This window comes from Miscanthus floridulus, chromosome 2, assembly GCF_019320115.1.
Source record: "Miscanthus floridulus cultivar M001 chromosome 2, ASM1932011v1, whole genome shotgun sequence".
NCBI classification, from domain to species: domain Eukaryota; kingdom Viridiplantae; phylum Streptophyta; class Magnoliopsida; order Poales; family Poaceae; genus Miscanthus; species Miscanthus floridulus.
Genome location: NC_089581.1, coordinates 71870598 through 71893430, shown reverse-complemented (window position 1 = coordinate 71893430; position 22833 = coordinate 71870598). Strand labels below are relative to the sequence as shown.

General features: G+C 45.8%; 1 protein-coding gene across 1 annotated transcript; it reads left to right on the top strand.

Moving 5' to 3' along the window:
- The first annotated feature begins 14517 nt into the window (after positions 1 to 14517).
- LOC136536704 (uncharacterized) lies at positions 14518 to 14823 on the top strand. Its single transcript, XM_066528909.1, has one exon. It carries the CDS (start codon positions 14518 to 14520, stop codon positions 14821 to 14823), a length of 306 nt encoding a protein of 101 aa, XP_066385006.1.
- Positions 14824 to 22833: the final 8010 nt, after the last annotated feature.

Below are 22833 nucleotides of genomic sequence, written 5' to 3'. Positions count from 1 at the left end.
CTCCCAACTTTTCTTTGGGGATTGATTCTTTTGGTTTTGGGATGATCGATGTCTCCTCCTATAGCGTGACTTCTTTGGCTGCACATAAGTGGTATAACAATTGAAATAACATTGTATCTTTTCTCTAGGGAATTGGAAGTGGACTTGTCTAGATCCGACGTAGATGATCATGTTGGTAGTGTTGAGGAACGGTCTTCCAAGGATGATGGGTGTATTGTCTTCTTCTTCTCCCATGTCTAGAACCATGAAGTCAGCAAGGGCATAGTGATCATGTATCCTTACCAAGACATCTTTTTGCTATTCCCTCCAGAAATCAGATTGATTGGCTCGCCATCTACAATTGCATATATGTAGAGAACAAAGGTTCATCATCAAATAAGTATTCATACATTACCTCGGACATTATATTGACACCCAACGCAATGTCGTAGAAGGTCTTGTGGAAGATTCTTTGTCCAATGGTACACTCGATCGTGGGTACGCCTAGATCATCCTTCTTAGCAAGGAATGGTGAAGCGAGGAAGTGGTCATACTCTAATTGGAGTTTGTTGATCATGTTGATTGATTCTTCTTGTAGTTGCCTGGCTTTGTTCTTTCTCCTTCTCCTATGATTCTTCTTCTTGGTCACTATTGTCTCTTTAGGCAGGTATGACATCTGCGGATGTTTAGGAGATTGCAAGATATGAATCTTGAAAGAAAACTTTTCCTTTCTATCCTTGATTGTGAAACAGATCCTGGCACTATCCGTGTAGATGATGGTTTTTGCAGTGCTTAGGAAAGGTCGGCCCAAAATAATGGGTGCCCTTATATCTCCACCTATTTCGAAAACCACAAAGTCTATGAGAACATATGACTGTCCCACTCGAATAATAGCGTCTTCAAGAACTCCCTTGGGGTAACAGAGTGATTGATCTGTAAGCTGCAAACGCATATTTGTGTACAACAACATATCTCCATTAATTGGATCATAAATTACCTTAGGTATGATGTTGACACTTGCTCTGAAGTCATAGATAGCTTCTTAAAAAATGTGAGGTCTAATGGCGATGGGGATGACAGGTCTCCCTAGATCGCTCTTCTTTTCCGGCAAGGTATAGTTTATCCACCTTCCCGTCGATAGTTGTATACAGTAATATGTTGCATTGTGAATATCGACAAGATTTGCAGTTTTTAGTTCTTCCAGTTGCCCTAAAATCATACCTTTGTCGGATAGAGGAACAATAGCAGCCAGCTAAGCTATTTGTGATTCTATCATTTTATTAAAAGCTATGCTGGTTTTTAATGATAGAAGCAAAGCTATCCATTCTATTATTTATGTTCTCTAGAATTTTGTCATTGGTAGCTACCTTTCTAAATAATCCCTCCATAAGTTTGGATTGGCCAGTAATTAATTCTCTCAAGGGAGGTTGATTGAAATATTAAAATTATTAACTTGATAGTTACCTTGGTAAGTACCATGGTAGTTTGGCCTTTGTTGCTGATTCCATCCTTGATTCTGCTAAGGACGAAAGTAGTTGTTGTTGCTAACAAAGTTCACATCCTCTTGGGTTTTAGGACAGCTGTTTTCTAAATGCCCAATGCTTCCACACACTTCACATGTCATGCGAGAATCATGAATATGCATGACTTCTTGCTTCTCATTGGCTCGATCTTCAAACTTCTTCATCAGTAGGTCCATCTTGGTAGATAGCATGTCTACCTCCTTAAGTTGATACATACCTCCACCTATCTTGTAGATTTGAACATGTTCTTCATTCCAACCTTGATTGGGGGCCATCTTCTCCACAAGAGTTGTTGCAGCTGGTATGGTGAGTGACAGGAATGCACCTCCAGTAGCAGCATCCATAGTCTCACGAGTACTATTGGTCAACTCATGGTAGAAAGTCTACATGAGTAGCCAATTCTCCATCCCATGATGACATTCCGCAATGTAATCTTGAAAGTGTTCCCATGTCTCATGGATAGATTCATGATGTTGTTTTTGAAAGCTTGAAATTCTCCCACGTAGAGCATTGGTCTTGCCTATGGGAAAGAACTTTGCTAGAAAGGCAGTGGAGTAGTTATCCCATGTAGTATTTCTATATTTGTTGGTGTAAAATTGTTGCTTTGCCTTCCCCAAGAGTGAGAATGGGAAGAGGCGAAGTAATATGGTATCCTGGGTTACTCCTTTAATGGTGAAAGTGCTACAAATCTCTAGGAAGTGTTGGAGATGTGCACTCGCATCTTCATGTGCCTTTCCACAAAACTGATTTGATTGGACCATGTTGATGAGAGCTGGCTTGAGCTTGAATCCATTGTCTCCAACATCGACTATTGGTCTAGTATGGATGTTGGCTGTAGTTGGAGCAAAGAAATCAAAGAGAGTTCTGTTAGCCATGGCTTCAAATTCTGGTGTTAAGCTTAGCCTTATATGGTTGTCTTCCGACTCTAAAGCTAGGACTTTCTTGAGTTTAGCTCTAGTCCTCCTGATTAATGCTTCTGGATCTTGAATGTAGTTTGTCGGAAGGTCAAAACCGGTCATACATTACCCTGCATAAGATACATAAGTAGACAAAACAAGGGTAGGCCTATTTGAGCAAAGGTCAATGGTTATCTTCGATAACATCAATAAGTATAAGTTTATCAATACTTCCTTTGCCTAGCTACCTTCCTCGGCAATAGTGCCAAAAATGCTTTTTGACATTTCTTAGCATCGTCACTAAGAATAGAGTTTTAAATCTAGTCCCTAGCAACAACGCTAGAAATGCTTGTTGATATTTGTTAACGTGTCACTTGTTTTTAAATAGCCACCTATTATAAACCTATATCTCCTAATTTTACTAGGTTGTCATCCATAGTGATGATATTAGAGATACTTGTTGGTACTATATAGCATTACTACTAGAATAATACTAAGCAGTTCTTTATTAATTATGTGACTAGAAAGAATAAATAAATAAATATATGAATAAAAAGGATATGCAAGCGCATAGATAATATACCATTGTAGCATTTTACCTAAGAGTATTTCAGGTATTGTTATTTATATTTTTACCACAGGGAAGGTCTAGCATGGACATGTATTGATAACTTATACTATTGAAGGAGAAGTAAACCATATCCAATATTCTACTCATAACAGGGGTAAGTCATATCATAAGATATATATATATATATATATATATATATATATATATATATATATATATATATATATATATATATATATATATGATGAGTATTGATCAATGATAATGATAAATCACTCAGAGTACTCCTTTCTATGGCATTAGCATGGTCAGGTAGAATATTAGAGGAATAATTCCTAAGTCATTCTTAATTACAAGTCAAAACATACATTGATTAGTGTAATTATACCTAGTAATCATTGCTAAGATCATCGTCATATCTACACATAAGGGATATTACTAAGGAAGATTAAGAACAAAGCTTGCTCTTCCTTCGCAACTGAACCCTACGTGTGCCTATATTCAGGGAGTGGAATACAAAAGACTCAACGGGAGTGTCACATCCATGATCTACCATATGACCCAAAATATAGGGTGTATCCATAGGTAAACAACGTATAAGCACCATGCTTACACAATGTCGATCACCCACCCATGGATCCTTAGAGTGAGCGCTATACAAACTTATGCATGAACATAAAGATAATCCAACTATACTAAGCATACAATTAAAGTAGACCATGAACATTATAACGAAGAACATGAATAAGATGAATACTGATATTGTCATAACAATTGTAACTAGCACATAAAAGTAATAGAGATACAAAACAGAGAGGGGTACAAAGATTATACCAAACCACGCTCTTGATAAGATCAGGAATCCAAGCGAAGCCTGCTTGCCTCCCTGTAGACCTAGCCTAACTAGCTATGCCCTAGAATATGGTGGAGCTCTAAGGATGATTAGGGTTTCTATCTTCTCAAATGACTTATCTGCCTTTTTAGGGGGCAGGGGATGATATATATAGGCCAGAGCGTCCAACATGAGCCCTTGGAACAAACCAACTTAAAGGACGGCGTAGATGCAACCTAGGAGGCTGTGGAGAACCGACATAACAATGGGGGTTGATAGGTGGGCTCCAGGGGCCGGGTGGCTTACAGGTGGGGCCTGGTGGCATCTCACCCTCTGCTTCAGTGTGGAGTCCTCCCGAGTCTTCTAGAGTCTTCTGGTGTCTGTTTCGCTGTGGATAAGCGCAATTAAATCTAACATGTAGGTCCACCTTGATGGTTTTTTGGATAAACCCTGCAGAAAATACAGATTCACGAAAACTCATGGAATTTGTTACTTTAAACCCCTAAACCTTCATTAGTGAATATATTTATGTCCTTATACATGTTATATTGATGGTTTATAATGGTTGTCAACTACCATCAACAATAACGCAGTACATATTTTATTTGTTTCTATTGCTCTTCCCCATGATTCTTTTGATATCTACTAACAAGTCCAATGGCATGGCTAAGGTCAGGTCGTGTGAATAACATAGCATACATAAGGCATCCTAATGCTGAAGTATAAGAAATTCCATTCATTCTTCGTTTTTCTTCAAGAGTGGTAGGACATAATTCCTCACTGGATTTAGTTCCTTTTATTATAGGTACATTAGCTAGTTTGCAATTTTCCATTGAGAAACGTTTCAGTACACTTCGAAGGTAAGTCTTTTGGGACAAACCAAGAAGTCGTTTGTTCCGATCTCTATGAATTTCCACTCCCAAAACATAGGAAGCTTCCCTCATATCTTTCACATCAAATTTAGAAGATAACCAAGCTTTAACTTCCACCGATGTTGATTTATCATTAGAAGCAATAAGAATATCATCAACATATAAAGACAGCAACACAAAATTGCTACCAATAATTTTAGTATATATGCAATGATCACCTTCCATCATTGAAAAACCATATGACGTGATAGCATTATAAAAAAGAATATACTATTGGCGTGAGGCTTGTTTAAGACCATAACTTGATCTCTTTAATTTGCAGACCATACTTTCATTTTCTTTTTCCCTGAAACCTTCCGGTTGCAACATATATATTTCATCCTCAAAAACCCCATTAAGAAAAGCCATTTTGATATCCATTTGGTGGAGTTCAAGATCATAATAAGTTGTTAAAGCACTAATAATACGAATGGAAGTAAACTTTGCAACAGGAGAAAAAGTTTCCACAAAGTCAACACCTTCCTTTTGTGTGAAGTCTTTAGCAACGAGCCTATCCTTATATTTTTTCACTTGGCCTGCTACATTAAGTTTCCTTTTAAAAATCCATTCGCATCCTACGGGCTTGCGGTTATTTGGCAAAGAAACAAGTTCCCAAACTTTATTTTTCCTCATTGAGTTTAATTCTTCCCGTATTGCTTCCACCCATAGTTTTGATTGAGGGCAGCTTATGGCTTCTTTATAAGTTTTCGGATCTTCCTCTAAATCTGAAATTTTAGAGTGTGTAAGGAAAATGGACCATAAGCTCATTTACTTTGGATTTTTGTGTTTGATGACCAACAGAACCAAATTGGACTAATGAATTTGCAAGTAATTGTTCTGTAGTTCAATAGGGTGCAAGATGTGACTTGGACGAAGGTGACATGATGATCTCATGATCAACACCATAAGCAAGACCCTAGAAGTACAAGAGAAGACCCAAGATATCAAGCCAAGTCCAAGCACGAAGATGGGAACCATGCCAGACGTAAGATCATGAAGAAACGAGCTTGACAGAGGTGACCGGACACGGCCCTAGGAGGATCGGACGCGTCCAATCAGTTACTTGGCAATAGCAGCTATGACTAGACGCTGAGCGAAGCAGTGACCGGATGCACAGATGACAATGTTCTTCGTCACGGCAATGTTTTCAGCGTGACCGGACACGACGGCAGGATGACCGGACGCACCAAGAAGTAGCGTCTGATCATGTCCAAAAAGGTTCTAAAGCAGCACCAGCGTGACCGGACGCATCCGATCGAATGAGACTGGACTCGGCCTAGAGTCTGATCAACGTGCGTGCTCCAACGGTCAGCAAGATCAGACGCGTCCGGTCAGGACGACAGCAGCGTCCGATCACTAGCAGAAAGCTGGGTTTCACCCCCAATGGATACTTTCTCTATGTGGCTTATAAAAAGACCCCAATCGGCCATTTGAGAAGGGGAGAGCTGAGGAAACATACCAAGGGTGTTGATACACCATTTTAGTGATCTCTACTTGCATAGTGCTTAGTGATTCATTAGGTGATTAGCGTAGGTGTTTTGCGAAGTGCTTAGGTTGATTAGACCACCACTTATACACTTGCTCTAGGTTTAGGACTAGTGTTTAGTGAGGTTAGCACACCTCTTATCACATGATGCTTGCGCGCACCATTGTTACACATCGGATGTGGCCGCCACCGTGTACCGAAGGGAACAAGGCCTGCGGCGGTTTAGCCGGAAGCTTGATAGTGAAGACGGTGGGGAGCGGTCTGGGAGAGGCTTGCCAGAAGGCACACCGGAGACCCACTTGCGTGTGGGGAAGGCCCGGGGCTATCCATGGAGTTACCCGACAGGGAGCTTGGCCCTTATGAGGGATTCATTGCGAGGGGCTCCAACGAGGACTAGGGGAAGCTTGAGCGCTTATCGATACCTCGGTAAAAATAACGGAGTCATCGACAGGAGTTTGCACCTCTACCTCATCTTTACCTTCCGCATTTACATTGCTACCTTGGTTGTGTGCTTTACTTCCCTAGCTTAGTTGATAGGCGAGTTGATAGGATTGGAACCTAGGTTTCATCACTCTTTTGAGATAGAGATAGCAACACACCTAGCGAAACCGTAGTTGCACATTTAGATAGATTACTTTCCTGCATAGGTTTTAACTAGGTGAAATTAGAGGCCTTAGTTAGAAGTAGAATTTTAAGTTGCCTAATTCACCCCCCTCTTAGGCGTCACAGTCCCTTACAGAGTGTACTTCCCCCAAAAGCACATAATATTCATCTAGATATGATGGCGCCCGTGTATTCCTCACACTTCTCCTAAGGCGAGAAGTGTTGGGAGTTTGATTTGTATCTCCTTCTGGGGTTATATTTTCCTTGTCAAGCTAGTTAATTCTAAATGTATCAAAATGTGGTTCATATAGAGTTGCTAATAATTCCACCCTTGCCCGTTTAGTGCAGCGAGGTGTTTGATGGTCTAGAAAAATAGCATCCCTTCTTTCCACCAGTTTATTATTTTCAGGATCATAAAAATGATACCCTTTTGATTCCGTAGAATAACCACTAAAAATTCCTGGTGTGCTTTTAGGATGCAACTTAGTACGATGTTGATTTGGCACTCTAATTGGAGCATTACAGCCCCAAACAGTTAAATGACGAACCGAGGGTTTTCTTCCTGTCCACAACTCGTAAGGAGTGACTATGACAGCTTTACATGATGAATGGTTTAATAAATAAACAGTAGTATGCAAAGCTTCACCCCAAAATGACAAAGGGAGATCAGAATAGGCCATCATGGACCTAACCATATCCATAAGTGTTCTGTTCCTCCGCTCGGCTATACCATTTTCTTGCGGAGTGTATGGCATAATATAATGATGAATAATTACATTCTCTTTACAAAAATCATTTAATATTCCTAAAGTGTATTCTCCCCCACGATCAGTTGTTAAAACTTTAATTGTTTTATTCAACTGATTTTCCACTTCAGTTTTAAATGCCTTAAAAGCATCAAACCCTTTGACTTGTGTTTTAGAAGATACACAACCATATCTAGAATAATCATCAACGAATGTGATGAAATAAAGCTTTTGACCTTTAGTGGGAGTAGACATTTCTCCATAAATACCAGAATGAATAATAGCAAGAGGCACCTTAGATCTTTCCGCCTTTAGAAAAAGCGCATGGGTCATTTTACCCATTATACATGCCACACAAGTACCAAAATCCTCCCACTTAAAGTTTAGAATTCCAGAATTAATTAGCCTTTTAATTCTGTTTTTAGATATATGACCAAGTCGTAAATGCCATAAATAAGATTCTGAGCATGTGTTCTTGTCATTGTTCCTCACTATGGAGTTATCTTCACCAACTAAGCAATTAGAGTTGGCACCTTCTATTAAATTATCAAGAAAATAGAGGCAGTCATGGCGAATACCAGTATGAACTAATTTCCCATTGAGCAATATTTTAACTCTTCCATTTCCAAATAGTATATCATAACCAATAGATTCCAACTGGGAGACTGATATTAAATTCCTTCTCATGCTAAGTGAATATAAGGCTAAGCACTTTAACAAGAGATATATCCCAACATAAATACACGAGCCTTCTTATTATCCTTAGCCAAGTTTTCATATTCAAGCATATATTCCGACTTTTCCTTAGCAGTGGCATCTTTCTTTGGCTCTTCCGGTTCTGGTGCATCAATAATATAATCAATGTTCTCGATAACAAGTAAATATATGATTTTTCGCTTCCAAACCGTGAAATTGGAGCCATCTAACTTGCCGTTTCTAAGCAATTCAGCAAACACAGCGTTGGATGCCATTACGAGTGATGCAGCACGCAAGCTTCTTGTTCTTGGGCACGTACTCACTTCTTGCTAGTTCCAGAGATCCACGTGCGTAACGGAGGCGATCTGAAGCCGCTGGCTGTGATTTGCGTGGAGACATGGTGCTGGCCAAGGGAGCAAGGGCCCAAGGGCGCCGGCGAGGACGTACAGGCCAAGGCTCAGATTCGGTGTTTTTTTTTTTTTGTGTGTGTGTGGACGGCGGCGGCGGCTGAGTTGGGTTGGCCAGAATAGCCCCCACGTATGTAGGGTTTATGAGCTATCTGTTCTATTCTCTATTCCTCTGTTTTTTTCTGGGGTGCCGCTCACAATGTATTATGAGACTAGATGGTGGGACCTATTTATAGACTTCACTTCTAGGTGTTGTAACATCAGTGTTCCGAGAAATCGTGTGACTCCTGAACCATGTCACCAACCACGATCAGACAAGCCAATATTCTGAGTCTAAAATGTATTAGTCCCTAGCACACATGTTTGAGTCATGTGTCATAATTAGATTGTATATGTGAGATTAATTCCAATCTAATTATGTGAGTCAACAGCCTGCAGAGCCGATCCTGCAAAACAAACCCAGCTCTTCCGTTATGCCAGCGAAATACATATATACATAATAATATATTCTAGTAGAGTCAATCTCAATTATTCCTCAATACTGTATTCCAGCACAAACGTTCTGGGCACCTACTTTATTTGCTTCCAATAAAACTATACAAGAGGATTTTTTTTAAAGAATTATACAGAAGGATTGTTGCAAAAGGAAAATACAAAGATGGCCCATATGATTCATGATTGGATCTCAAGCATGTGGATATAACCACTGGCCTTTCCTTCTTTTGGCGAGGAATATGGATAATCAATCATTTGACCATATCCGGGTACACGCAATATTGTTTTTTCTGCTGTCGATATCACAAATGAAAGATCTGAAATTTAACGCGTCATGTTCACTTTAAATTACCGCATTATTCCTTTGGATTCATATTGAAAAACAGAGTTCAATACATGCACGCAATAGTGATCTTGAAAAGCTACCGGCCGTGCAGGACTGACAATTAATCAGAATGTTCAAGATTCATCCATCACTCCTTTCTCTGGCCTACCTTTCTGCCCTGATGGCTACGATTGAATTGAATTTATTTAATGGAATAAAAGCTAGTAGTAGAAGAAGACAGGTCCATTGATGCACGAGAGGCCTTCCGTGTGGATCCTGGGTCCGGAGAACGTGAACGTGATAGATGCAAGCAACCAACAAGGGCCCAGTGTCGTGACCCCTAAAGCCAGATGAGAAACTCTTCAGTCACCACGATTCTGTCGCTCTACACGTTTCCTAGCGCCCAATTAAACTGTCTGCAACGACCGTTACTCAAAATATAAGATCAATTTCATATTTGGATAGCGCTACAAGCAAAGAGTTCAATATCTATCTTTGGTCTTCTTCAATAAAAGACTTAAAAGAGAACCCTTTCTACAAATAAGTCTCTAGGAGAGAGGATACTTAGATTTAGGTTATACCTCTTCTGACACTCAAAATAAATCTTCCATATAGATACTCTGTTAGAGGCTACAGATATTCTTTCATATACCAATTTTAGGTTTAGGTCTCCCGACATGTCTCCTGAAGACGGCCTTACTTGTCTTTCTTTGGGTTCGTAGGCAACCACTTAAATCAAATACATTGGAGAGCAGTTGCTTTTTCAAAAGAAACAAAAGATCTCAGAGTCCGTTTAATTTGGCAATACACGGGGGTTTCAGGAAGCATCATCTTTCTTCTCTCTCAACATGGAGCTTTTCTGCCGATCCTTTTCTTTTTTATTTTAAGAAAATAATTTATTTATATTTAATTTAACCAGACGCGGCAACCCAGATCATTGTCTGCATATAAAGTTGGATAACGAGCTAGCTCAGCTCGTTTTGGCTCGTTAAGATAACGAGCTGAGGCTAGCTTGGCTCGCTCGTTTATGAGCTTGAGTTAACTTGTTAAGCTCACGAACTAGATATAAAAAGTACATAAAATATAATATTTACATTTATCTAAAGTTTAAGAATAGTAATAATACAAAAGAAACACGTATGTCGGGTTCATAAACCCGAGGTTCTCAATGGACCTGCTACCTTGCCAAAAACTCGGCCCAGCAGACAGCGTAGCAACAACGCTCGCCTCCCGGGCCGGCCCATATATATAATGACAGGCTGGGACAACGATCCAGTCCCCGACCGGAAGCCCTGGCCAAGGTGGGGGCGAGGTCCGACTACGATCTCCTTTTCCGACCAGAGATACGCCGGACCTCTGCTCACAATTCTTCCCTGACCAACGCGGTCGGGGCCAACTGGGGATGACCGACCAGGGACGCTCGCTCGGTGAGGGCCCAGGGATCAGGCAGAGCAGATAAGGAAAGACGCTCAAGTCAACCGCAATACCAAGGACTGTACCCTACCATGCCCTGCGCATGCCACCAGGCCATGCCAGACGGGCACTATGCAACCTTCCAGGCGTGTTAGAGTACAAATAGTATTGTAGGCGCCGGCGTTTGCCATACCAGGCGAACACGGTAGAGCCTGCCACATGCGTCTGACATAAACAGTATTGTGGGGCGCCACAAACGTCTCGTACCCGACAGCATGGGTAACAAGACTAGGTAGCACACGTATCCATTCTCTCTTTCTCTGACTTGTAAGGCCATCCCCTTCAACTATAAAAGGGGATGCGCTCTCTCCTCTCTAGGGGACGTTCTGTCTTGCTTGCTCTGGCTCTCCCCCAAAAAGAGAAGCTAGACGATTCGTGGACTCGACGTCCCGAGAACTCAAACAACTCAATAGCTCTAGAACTCTAAAGCTACACAACGTATACGCTCCAATACTTTGCGCATGTTAGAGCCTCCGTCACTCTAGGCCCTTCGGTTCAGAGTCCGACCGGGCCTTTTACACCCCTTTCTTATTCCTACTCGTTTGTAACCCCACAGCAAACTTCGAGTACCTAGGCTCAGGAATAAAATCACCTACCGACTGAAACTCAATGTAGGGCACGTTGCTTGAACCAGTATAAATCCTGTGTCATTGAGTGCTAGGCCACATCCGATCACAACGCACGGCAAAACTACAAATATTTACTTGTTGGTCACTTTTCACACCGACAGTTGGCGCCGTCCGTGCGGAAGACGCTGTGCGTTCACGCTTTTGGTCATCGGATGGCCCACCTTTCCACCATCTTTGGCATGGTGGGCTCGAGCGATATGATTCGCTTCGGCTCACTGGAGTTTCCTGCGCTCCTACTTGTTGGGATGTGGGTTCCTCCTGTCTTCTAGCCGCTCTAGACTTTCCTCTTCGGGAGTCTAAACTTCGTTGCCGACTGGCTCGGTGTACTGCGCCTCCGCGAAGAGGCGCTCATCCTGGCATCCACTAGAGGAGGAGCACTCTCCACCTTCCCTGAGCCACTCGATGACCCCAACGTCGAGACACTCGCGCCTTGCCTTGAGCCCATACTAGGCTCAAACTCCACAGTGAATAACGTACATGTTGTTCTTTACTCATTGTTTAATACCTTCCGCTGACTCACCGGAGGGACCCTGTTGTCCCCACCACGACCGCCGTGCGACCGGTTCCCCTATGGCTTGTGCCCCCCGCGGACGTGGACGCATGAGGGCTCCAAAGGATGCTGACGCCGCCTCCTCTCACATTCGAATTCATGGGGATGGCAGGCTATGCTCCCGCCTCATTTCACAACCTCGTGGATGATGAGATCGAAAGCAACGGCTCCAGCATCAGCGACGTCATGGCACCTAGCCACCCTCTGTCTCGGGAGTGCGTTGTGGTGGATGCTCTAGGATAGCCATCGGTGGTAGCGGAGTCTCTATAGACTCACACCCCTCTAGAGCCTCGTGCGAAGGCCCTCGTGTGTGCGCAGAAGCACAGCGAGGATTTACAGCAAAGGTGGCAGAGCCAGCCGCCACCTATGCTGGCGCACTCAGCGCAGCACGCTGTGCCACATGCGTGTAACCCGGTGAGCGGCGCCTGAGGTCGCACCTGTCAGGTCCAGCGCAACATCTCGGACGGAGGGAACAACCCCCCTTAGTTCGCTCCAGCTGGCCAGAACATCGCTGCTATTGCGATGCTTCTATGTGCCCTCCTTGAGCCGGCCGACCCCCAGGAACAAGTAATCCACCAAAACCTACGGGCGCTAGCAGAGACCATCGTCGTTCAATAGGCGGAGAGCTCCGCATCATGACTCTGGCTCACGACCTCTTGCCCAACCGAAGTACTAGGGCCACACCAGTTGAATCGCTCTGTCCACTCACCACTGATTTTGCCAGGGGTGGGACAAGAGGCCACGGCTGCACCACAGCCCGACCCGGTGCCCGCTCCACACCGACCACCTATGTGCAAATGCCTTGGGCTAAACCATGATGCTCGCAGCGTCATCAACAATCGACACCATGCCTGGCACGATGATGACACCTATCGAGTGGCGGCGAGAGCAGGCGATACAGGCCCTGGCCTGACCATCGAGGAGTGCGGAGACATGCACCCTAGGCATGGTCACCAACTAAACGGCTAGAGTCCCAGCCTAGATGGCCTGGGACCATGGGCCTTTGGTCGTCGCATCCAGAAAGCGCCATTCCCACCGCACTTCCGACCACCCACCAACATCACCAGATACACCAGGGAAATGAACCCCGGTATATGGCTCGAAGACTTCTGGCTCGCCTATCAAGCCAGAAGAGTGGATGATGACCATTTCATCATCCAATATCTTCCCATCTGCGTGGGGGAGCATGTTCGACCATGGCTTGAGTTTCTTTAGCCTAACAGCATCCACGACTAGGCAGATCTCAAGAGGGTCTTCGTCAAGAATTTCTAGGGGACATATGTCCATCCAGATTATTCCTAGGACCTCAAGAGCTGCCAGCAGGAGCCCAACGAGTCCCTATGGGATTACATCTGCAGGTTCTCGAAGCGGTGCAACTCTCTTCCTGATGTCATTGACGTAGACGTCATCAGCGTGTTCCTCTCTGGGACAACCTGTGAGTCCTTGATCTATAAGCTCGGCTGTGTGAAGCCCCGTACCACCCACGACCTGCTCGACATCGCCACAAACCATGCCTCCGGTGAGGAGGCAGTCAGAGTAGTCTTTAGCGGTAGCCGGGATAGGGGCAAGGCCATGCTCGAGGACCAAGGCGAAGGCCCCTCCACACAAAGGGGCAAGATGAACAAGAAGGATCAGCGACGACCGGCCAACCCAGCCTTGGTTGCATGTGACTGATCGTGTGGGCAAGCAGCCCCAACAGGGCCAGCCCAACCACTTCGACAAGCTCATGGAGAGTACATGCACCAACCATGCCTACCCCATCAAGCACCTCTACAAGGACTATGAGCTCCTCAAGCGCTTTCTGCGATACGCCGGCAAGCCGAAGGAAGGGAAAGGCAAGCAGGAGGTGGCCAAGAAAGGAGGCATGGCACGCAAGGATGATGATGGCTTCCCTGACCTTGAGGAATGTCTCATGATCTTTGGGGGATCCGACACCATCCACTCCAAGTGCCAGCATAAGGTACGCTACAGAGAGGCATGTGCCACTGAGTCGGCCATCCCCTCTTTCCTTAGCTAGTCAAACTCCCCGGTCACTTTTGATCGGAGAGACCATCCTTCCCATGTCGCCCGACTAGGTCGCTATCCGCTTGTCATTGACCCCATCGTCCATAAGAAGCGCCTCACCAAGGTGTTGTTGGACGGAGGCAGCGGCCTCAACATTCTCTACGTCGACACCCTTGACGCCATGCGCATCCCTCGATCAAAGCTCCGCCTAGTGAGCTCGCCCTTCCACTGTGTGATCCCGGGGATGTAGGCATACCCACCTAGGCAGATCAACCTACCTATCACGTTTGGCAACCGAGCCAACTTCCGCTCGGAGGTCCTCACCTTTGAGGTGGTGGACTTTCTAGGGTCCTACTATGCCATCTTGGGGCGGCCATGCTACGCCAAGTTCATGGCGATCCCCAACTACACCTACCTCAAGTTGAAGATGTTGGGACCGGACAATGTCATCACTGTGGGTAGCACCTTTTCACACGCCTACATGTTCGACCACGAGCATTATGAGCTCGTCACTGCCATCATCAACTCCGCCGAGCTCCTAGAGCTCGGGAATTCCTTGACTCCAACAGTCTTAGACTGCAATGAGCCGACCTCATCGAGTGCCTTCCACCCGATCGAGGAAACCAAGGCAGTGGGGATCAACCCCACTGACCCAACCAAGACGGTGCGGATCGAGACCAAGCTCCTGTCCAAATAGGAGAGCGAGCTCACTGACTTCCTATGCGCCAATCACGATGTCTTCGTGTGGAAACCTTCTGACATGCCGGGCATACCAAGGGAGATCGCTGAGAACGCATTACACCTCATCCTAGGCTCAAAGCCCACCAACAACGCCTACGTCGCTTTGACGATGAGAGGCATAGGGCCCTAGGCGAGGAGATCACCAAACTCCTGGTAGCCAGATTCATCAAAGAGGTATACCACTCCTACTGGCTAGCTAATCATGTTCTTGTGAAAAAGAAGACTGGGAAATGGATAATGTGTGTTGATTATACTGGCCTCAACAAGTCATGTCCGAAGGACCATTTTCCTTTGCACACATAGACCAGATAGTCGACTCCACCATAGGATGTGACATCCTCTCCTTTCTGGATGCCTACTCAAGCTATCACTAGATCGTGATGAAACAGTCCGACCAGCTCGCGACTTCATTCATCACCCCATATGGTTCGGACTGCTATGTAACCATGTCTTTCGGTCTAAAGAACGCTGGTGCTACCTATCAACAGTGTATGCAGTGATGCTTCATCGACCAAATTGACCTGCCCAACCATCCTGATGAAGTCGAGCGGCCAAAACCAACAATTGCCATCTATGTAGATGACATAGTGGTGAAAACGGCTCAAGCTAGCGACCTGATCACAAACTTGGCCGCAACATTCGTAAACCTTCGAAGGTTCAGCGTCAAATTGAATCCCAAAAAATGTGTTTTTGGGGTTCCGAAGGGGAAGCTGCTCGGATACATCATGTCCAAACGCGGCATCGAAGCCAACCCCAAAAAAATCATGGCCACCTCCAACATGGGCCCTATACGCAACATCAAGGGTGTATAGAGGCTCACCGGCTATTTGGCCATCCTAAGCTAGTTCATCTCCTGACTAGGCGAGCGGGGAATGTCTCTCTATAAATTTCTCAAGAAGACAGACGCATTCATCTAGACTGAGGAGGCATAGTAGGCTTTGGAAAGCCTCAAAGCATCACTGACGTCGGCCCCAATCCTTGTCGCTCCTGAACAGGGAGAACCCCTCCTCCTCGACATCGTGGCAAACAACCACATTGTGAGTGCCGCCCTGGTCGTCGAAAGGGAGGAGCTAGGACACCCCCTGAAGGTCTAATGACCAATGTACTTCGTCGGTGAGGTACTCACCGATGCCAAGGTTTGATACCCCTAGGTTCATAAGCTTCTATATGCTGTGCTGATGGTGACCCGGAAGCTCCTGCACTACTTGACCGACCATGAAGTCATGATCGTCACTTCATACCCACTGGGAGACATCATCTGCAACCATGACGTCGTGGAACGGTTCTCTAAGTGGGCTCTCGAGCTCATGGGCCATGACATTAGGTATATCCTCCGCACTGCTATTAAGTCTCAGGCTCTCACCAACTTCATCGACGAATGGATGGAAGTCTAGCTCTCGAACCCAAATGTCACCCACGAGTACTGGACGATGTACTTCGATAGGTCGGTCATGGCGCCTGGCTTGGGGGCTGGAGTGGTTCTGATCTTCCTGAATGGGAGTAGGCTCCGCTACATGATCTGTCTCCATTTTTTAGCCTCAAACAATGCCATGGAATACGAGGGCCTCATCAACGGACTGTGCATCACCGTTGAGCTCGGCACCACGTGGCTTTATGTCTACAGCTACCCGGAGTTGTTCATCGACCAAGTCATGAAGGAGTCCTCCTGCAAGAGCCCTCTCATGGCAACATATTGCCAGGAGGTGTGCAAGCTCGAGGACAAATTCTGAGGGATCAAACTGTATCATATCCCCAAAATGACAATGATGGCACCGATTTCCTCGCAAAATTGGTTGCTAGGTGGGTGCCGTCTCCAAATGGGGTCTTCATCAACGATCTCCATGAGCCGTCTACCCACGTTTTGGAGGATCTGATCTAGATGCACTCCAACACTAATCTGCCATGTAGGGGCTCCGACCTCCCAACATGCCCTGACCCTGACCAAGTGCTCGACGGCTTTGACCCGGGAGCCTTCATGGTGACATCGCTCACCAACTTCGCCATAATGGCGCTCGATCTGGTTGACTGGAGAGCACCACTGCTCGCCTACCTCTTCGAGGAGGTTCTCCCACCAGAAAGGACTAAAGAGTGATGAATCGCTCAACGCACTAAGATGTTTGTCGCCATTAGTGACAAACTTTACAAGTAGAGCCCATCGAGAGTACTCATGAAGTGCATCCTGATCGACCAAGGGAAATAGCTTCTCCTCGATGTCCATGCCAGAATCTATGGACATCACATGGCCCCAGGGTCACTGGTCGGGAAAGCCTTTCGCCAAGGCTTTTACTGGCCCACCACACTGCGAGAAGTAGAGGAGGTTGTCCGTAGGTGTGAAGGATGCCAGTTCTATGCTTGGCAAACTCATCTGCCGGCACAAGAGCTTCAGACCATCCCCATCACCTGGCCATTCATGGTCTAGGGCCTTGACATGGTCAAACCCCTCAAAAAGGCCCCGACGGCTTCACTCACCTACTCATAGCGGTGGTCAAATTCACCAAGTGGATAGAGGCAAAGCCCATCACCAACATCCATTCGAAATAGGTGGTCAAGTTCTTCCTCGACATCATTTATCGGTTTGGTGTTCGAAACTGTATCATCACCGACCATGGAACAAACTTCACCGAGAAGAAGTTCCTGGACTTCTATGATGGATATGACATTAGGATTATTTGGCCTCGGTCGGACACCCTTGTACCAATGATCAGGTCGAGCGGGCCAATGTCATGGTCCTCCAAGGACTCAAGCCCCGCATCTTCGACCAACTCAAAAAGTATGTCAGGCAATGGGTTGTAGAGATCCTAATGATCCTCTAGAGCCTAAGAATGAGCCCAAACTGGTCCACATGGTTCACCCCTTTCTTCCTCGCATATGGAGCTGAAGCATTGTTGCCCTCCGACCTCAATCACGGCACTCTGAGAGTAAAGGCCTTCGACCAAGACCAAGCCACGGAGGCTCAACAGGACGCGGTCGACTTGCTCAAGGAGGCTCATGAGATGACCATCATCTACTCCGCTCGTTACCAGCAAACTCTCCGTAGGTACCATGAAAGAAAAATCAAGGGGAGGATCCTCGGGGTCGGTGATCTTGTACTCTGAAGGACCCAGTCAACCAAAGAGAAATATAAACTCTCTCCACCATGGGAAGGACCCTACACGATGACCGAAGTGATCCAACCGGGTGCCTACCGGCTGAAGGATGACAATGGCAATGTTCTCACCAACACATGGAACATCGAACAGTTATGTCGTTTCTTCCCCTAAAGCTTGGTCTTACCTTTTCTTTCCATTCAATGTTTGCTCCTACAACACCCTAGCCCAAGCACTCTTGACCTAGGTCGCTTGGGGCCCCATGGGGGTGCAGTACCACCCTCCCTTTTTACTATCATATAGTAATACTTTTTGCCCAAACGAAAGGGAGACGCCCAAAAGAAAGGGCATTCCGTTCCTTTGATTACCCTACGTAACTTATGTTTTAACCTCCCGACTGATCACACCCCGCCACGACCTATGGTTACAAGCAGCTGAGCCTCGTAGGCCATGCCTAGGTTCTTAAAGGTTGCAGCCTATGGGTCAATGGGTAGGTGCAAAAAAGAAAGGACAAAAAAACAAAGCTACGCAAGGGTAAAAACAAAGGTGGATGGGACAAGCTTCCCCTCATGAGTGATTTCATCACAAAACAAACTCAAAATATTCATGAATATAAAACTGTGCACACGGGGGCTCCCCCACGAACTCGTCTTTTTTACATGAACTGACTATTTCTACTCTAAACTCTACTATGGCCCTCTAGTGGCATCGGCTGACGGTACGGTCGACAAGGACAAAGGCAGCTCGCTTCCGGTCGAGATGATGTTCGGCTCTGTTGGGGGCGGGATGACGCTCACCTATGACCTGGTCTCCACTCCCTCTTCCAAGCACATGTCTTTAGCCATGCTCGAATGGTGAGCCACCATCACCCACTGTGCGGTGACCTATTCGGCGACCATCTATGCATGTGGCACCAAACTTTCCCCCAGCGCATGGATTTTGTCTACGCTCCACCCGTCGACGTACCCTCTATAGATGGCCACAAAGTCTAGATCGAGGAGATGGGTCACAACCAAGGTCAACACCCTCGACATCCCGTAGAACATGATGTCAGAGATAAGTACCTGAACTTCATTTGAGACCTCCACTAGCTGGACAACGGGCATACGGGTGCTCGGTCCTGACCCGAACACCTCGAAGACGACCACTTGTGCGACATTGTGAATCTGGTCGAGCTCTCCCTTGAGAATGTGTTGCTCTGCAAGGGACTAGGCTAGTGCCTCTGCACCCTAACCGACCACTGCTTTGACCATTTCCAGCTCTTGCTCCAGAGAACCAATCTTTCCACCCAGTTCTAGAAAAAGATGACAAATTCAGACACAAAGGAAAGGAGAAACCAAGGCATCAACAGAGGGTGGAATAGATACTTACTAAGGTGGGCAATTTTGAGAATGGAGAGCCCTTCCTCTTGCCGGGTCACCTTCTCGACTAGTCGAGCATTTGACTCCTCTACCCCGAGCATCCGCCCCCGGAGCACAACCACTTCTTGTTTAATGTCCGATCGGGCCTTTCACTCCGCCTCTAGGGCCTCCAAAGACTTCTAAAGCGCTGCCTCGGTCTCCGCTAGTGTACCTTCACCACATTAAGTTCCCACTTAGCAGCAGTCGCTCGCTCGACCTCACGTAGTTCAGCCACCCATGCTCCCATCACCTCGGCCACCTGATCTTGGGACTCACGGCAGGTGGACTCCTGCTAGTGCCTGAGCTCATCGACCCACCGCAACGCCGTTGCTTCCTGATCCATCTAACCATGCTCCTACCAAAGAAATTAGGACTTATGGATCGACATCATCTCTAAATCCTGTGAGGCAAGAAGCAGACATGCTAACAACCATTGAAAGGCCAAGGAGTCAAGGACAACACCAAAAATGCAAAGAAGTTACCTCTATGATGCATGGCAAGTCGACTATCATGGCTTGATGGACAAGCTCAACCCTCTCCAAGGCCTCCTTAAGCTTCGCCTTGGTAAGGGCAAGATCGGACTCCATTGATAGTCCTCTCTCCCCAAGCAAGTGCCAAAGCTTCACCTCCTCCTCCTCATGAAGGACAAATCAGGCCTTTCTATGGTAGAACCACCCGAAATAACATACTTACGGAGGCACTTGTCTTCCACTAACACTAAGCACCCTAAGAGCGAGCTACAATAGGCGGGTTCCATCGAGCACACCCCAAGGGAGAGCCCAAATAATCAACATTTTTTCCAAGGATCCAATAATGAAAATGAGTTACAATACCTAGTCCATTTCATACATCCAGAGTTCTTAGAAATGTATTATTATATTACCAAATTCAGAGTGCGGAATATTAAACAGCGGAATAAAAATAAACATCTATCGATAATAAACAAGGATCCGTCTATGCCCACTAGAAGAATCCTTCACACAACGGCTATTCCTCAAGCTGCACCTACAATAGGGGTAAATAAACCCTGAGTACACAATGTACTCGCAAGACTTATACGACTAGTGGGAATAATTTCCTGACTCCAAGGGATATGATAGGCTTTATGGTTTGCTAGTTTCCTTTTTGCAGAAAGCAATACTAATAGTGAATCCTTATTTATGTTATTATTAGCAGTCATAATTATTTCATTATCTAGCCATTCTATGTAAGCACCTATTCTACTTTCAAGCAAGAGTTGAATAAATAGTTCCATTTCATCACCTTTCATCTTTCAGTTCTTACTACGGTGCTAGACTGTAGACAAGCCGTACCGGAACGCCAATGATTCACGAATCAATGTGCCTAGCTAGGTACCCTGAAACACACGCCCCACTTGTACCCTAGGCACAAGTAGGACCAACCCACCACATTCCTATCACGGGGTCTAGGTCCCCGTCCAAACTTGGACTCCAAGCCCTCGCTCCAGAGTCCCAGACTTAGTTCGGTACTTAGACCTCCACCATCCCCGCCTCCAATTAGTTGGTCCAGAAAGAGCCGAAACCCATGACAAGAGAGCAACAAGCCTTCTCTACGCCCATACATAGGTATGTGCTCAGGATAATAAGTCTGTGACTTGCCTAGAACCCAATGCAATGGCCAGTCCTTAACCGACACAGATAGGGAAAAAGTGTGACCAAGCTATGCTCTGTTGGCCACAGGACACAACCTCTTACACCCACCAATACCCAAACCATATCCCTACCCGGTCTCCAGTTTCCTTTCCACCATTTTATCATGAGTGATCATAATTATCACCTTTTGTGAGTAACGGTAGGTTACTCATGCTACCGCAATCCTGAGCAAAGTAGCTACTCGACCTATACTAGTAGGACTCATAGGTAAGTATATCTATGCATGTAGTTTCCATAAAATGCCTATAATGTAAATGCACATCATGTATATTCGGTGATCGTTCAAAATAAGGGTTATGCACCAGGGCTTGCCTTGGGCAGGCGGATTGTCAACAAGGTTAGTAATTGATGGCTCCAGGGCTCCTTCCTGAACGAGAATCTCCTCCTCATACTTTTCAATGATCTCCTCGTAGTCCTATTCACCCACAGGAACGAACTTGACCAACTCGTTATCTACATGTATGAAATGATGGTGCAACACTTAATAATACAACAACAGCAACTGTTAAAATAAAATACATCTATCAGCTACAAAGCTAGCTCTACCGATTAAGATGCTAAGTTACCTATTATTACCACTAACATGTATGAAACATTGCAGGCATCATCTTAGCAACTAAAGGCATCCCTATTCTTAATATCGATTTACTCTACATATGATAAAACAAGGAGTACAAGCTACGCTATTTATCAACCTACTCTAGGGCTATAAAAATTACAGTGAGCACATAATAATCTAATGAACCTACTGTAAAAATTTCATGGCTAAATCTATCACCAATTTGCCACAAAATTTCCTACAAATTTTAAGCTAAATAATACTAAGCTTTCCTAAATGAATTAATGAACCTATCATTATCATAGATAATGGTAAACATACTACACCAACAGATAGACAACATTTTTGTGACCCTAACAAATTTTGTTTCACTATTTTTGGACACCTATAGAATTTACTATAATTTTACAAAGATTAGCTCAAAACTAAATTGGAAAAGCATTTACTAATTCTCTGGAAAAAGAAAAACCGAATTCAACCCGCGGCCCATTAACTGGCGGCGTGGCCCATAGACGCACAGCGCGCGCACGCTATCCGTCGGTGCGACCCACGCGGGGCGCGGCCCAACCGTGCGGCAACGGCCCACGATGGGGAAGCCCATGCGCGCCTATCATTTTGTGAAAATAGCCTTGAGCTAACACCGAATCAAGACATAGTCCATAGCACTATTCCTATAGTCTAGACTTAAGCAATCTAACCATCGGAACATTCTATCTTCACAACGACCAAGTCCTCGGGCACACCCCACGTGCACCGGCGCGGCGATGATGGCACTGGGCCACCATGGCGGCCTTCCTGGCCTCTCCCCGCCCCCACTAGCGAGCCGAACAGCACCCTCATCCCAAGCGCCTACCCTAGCCAAAGTTATAGGGGCGGCGGAGCTCGCGGGAGTGGTGGCCATGGCGTGTGGCCAAGCACGGCGGCGACATGACCACGCTGGCCACCCAAAACCACCGTGGGACAAGATAGCTAGCTCTAAAGAACCCCTAGTGTACCATTGTTGTTGCTGTGGTGGTGATTTGGCCAAGAAATCCCCGAACCGAGCTAGCCACGTGCGATGGTGGGATGCGGCGGCGCTCTGTAGTGACATTGTCGTGTCAGCGACCAAGGCGGGCCGATAGCGGCTGGGCTGAGGTGCGTGGGGGTGGAGGGCATCAAGGTGAATACATGTTGCCAAGGAATTGGATGGAGGTGGACGGTGCGAGGCGAATTGCGAGGGCGCCGCCATTCGGTCTTAAGAATGACCGA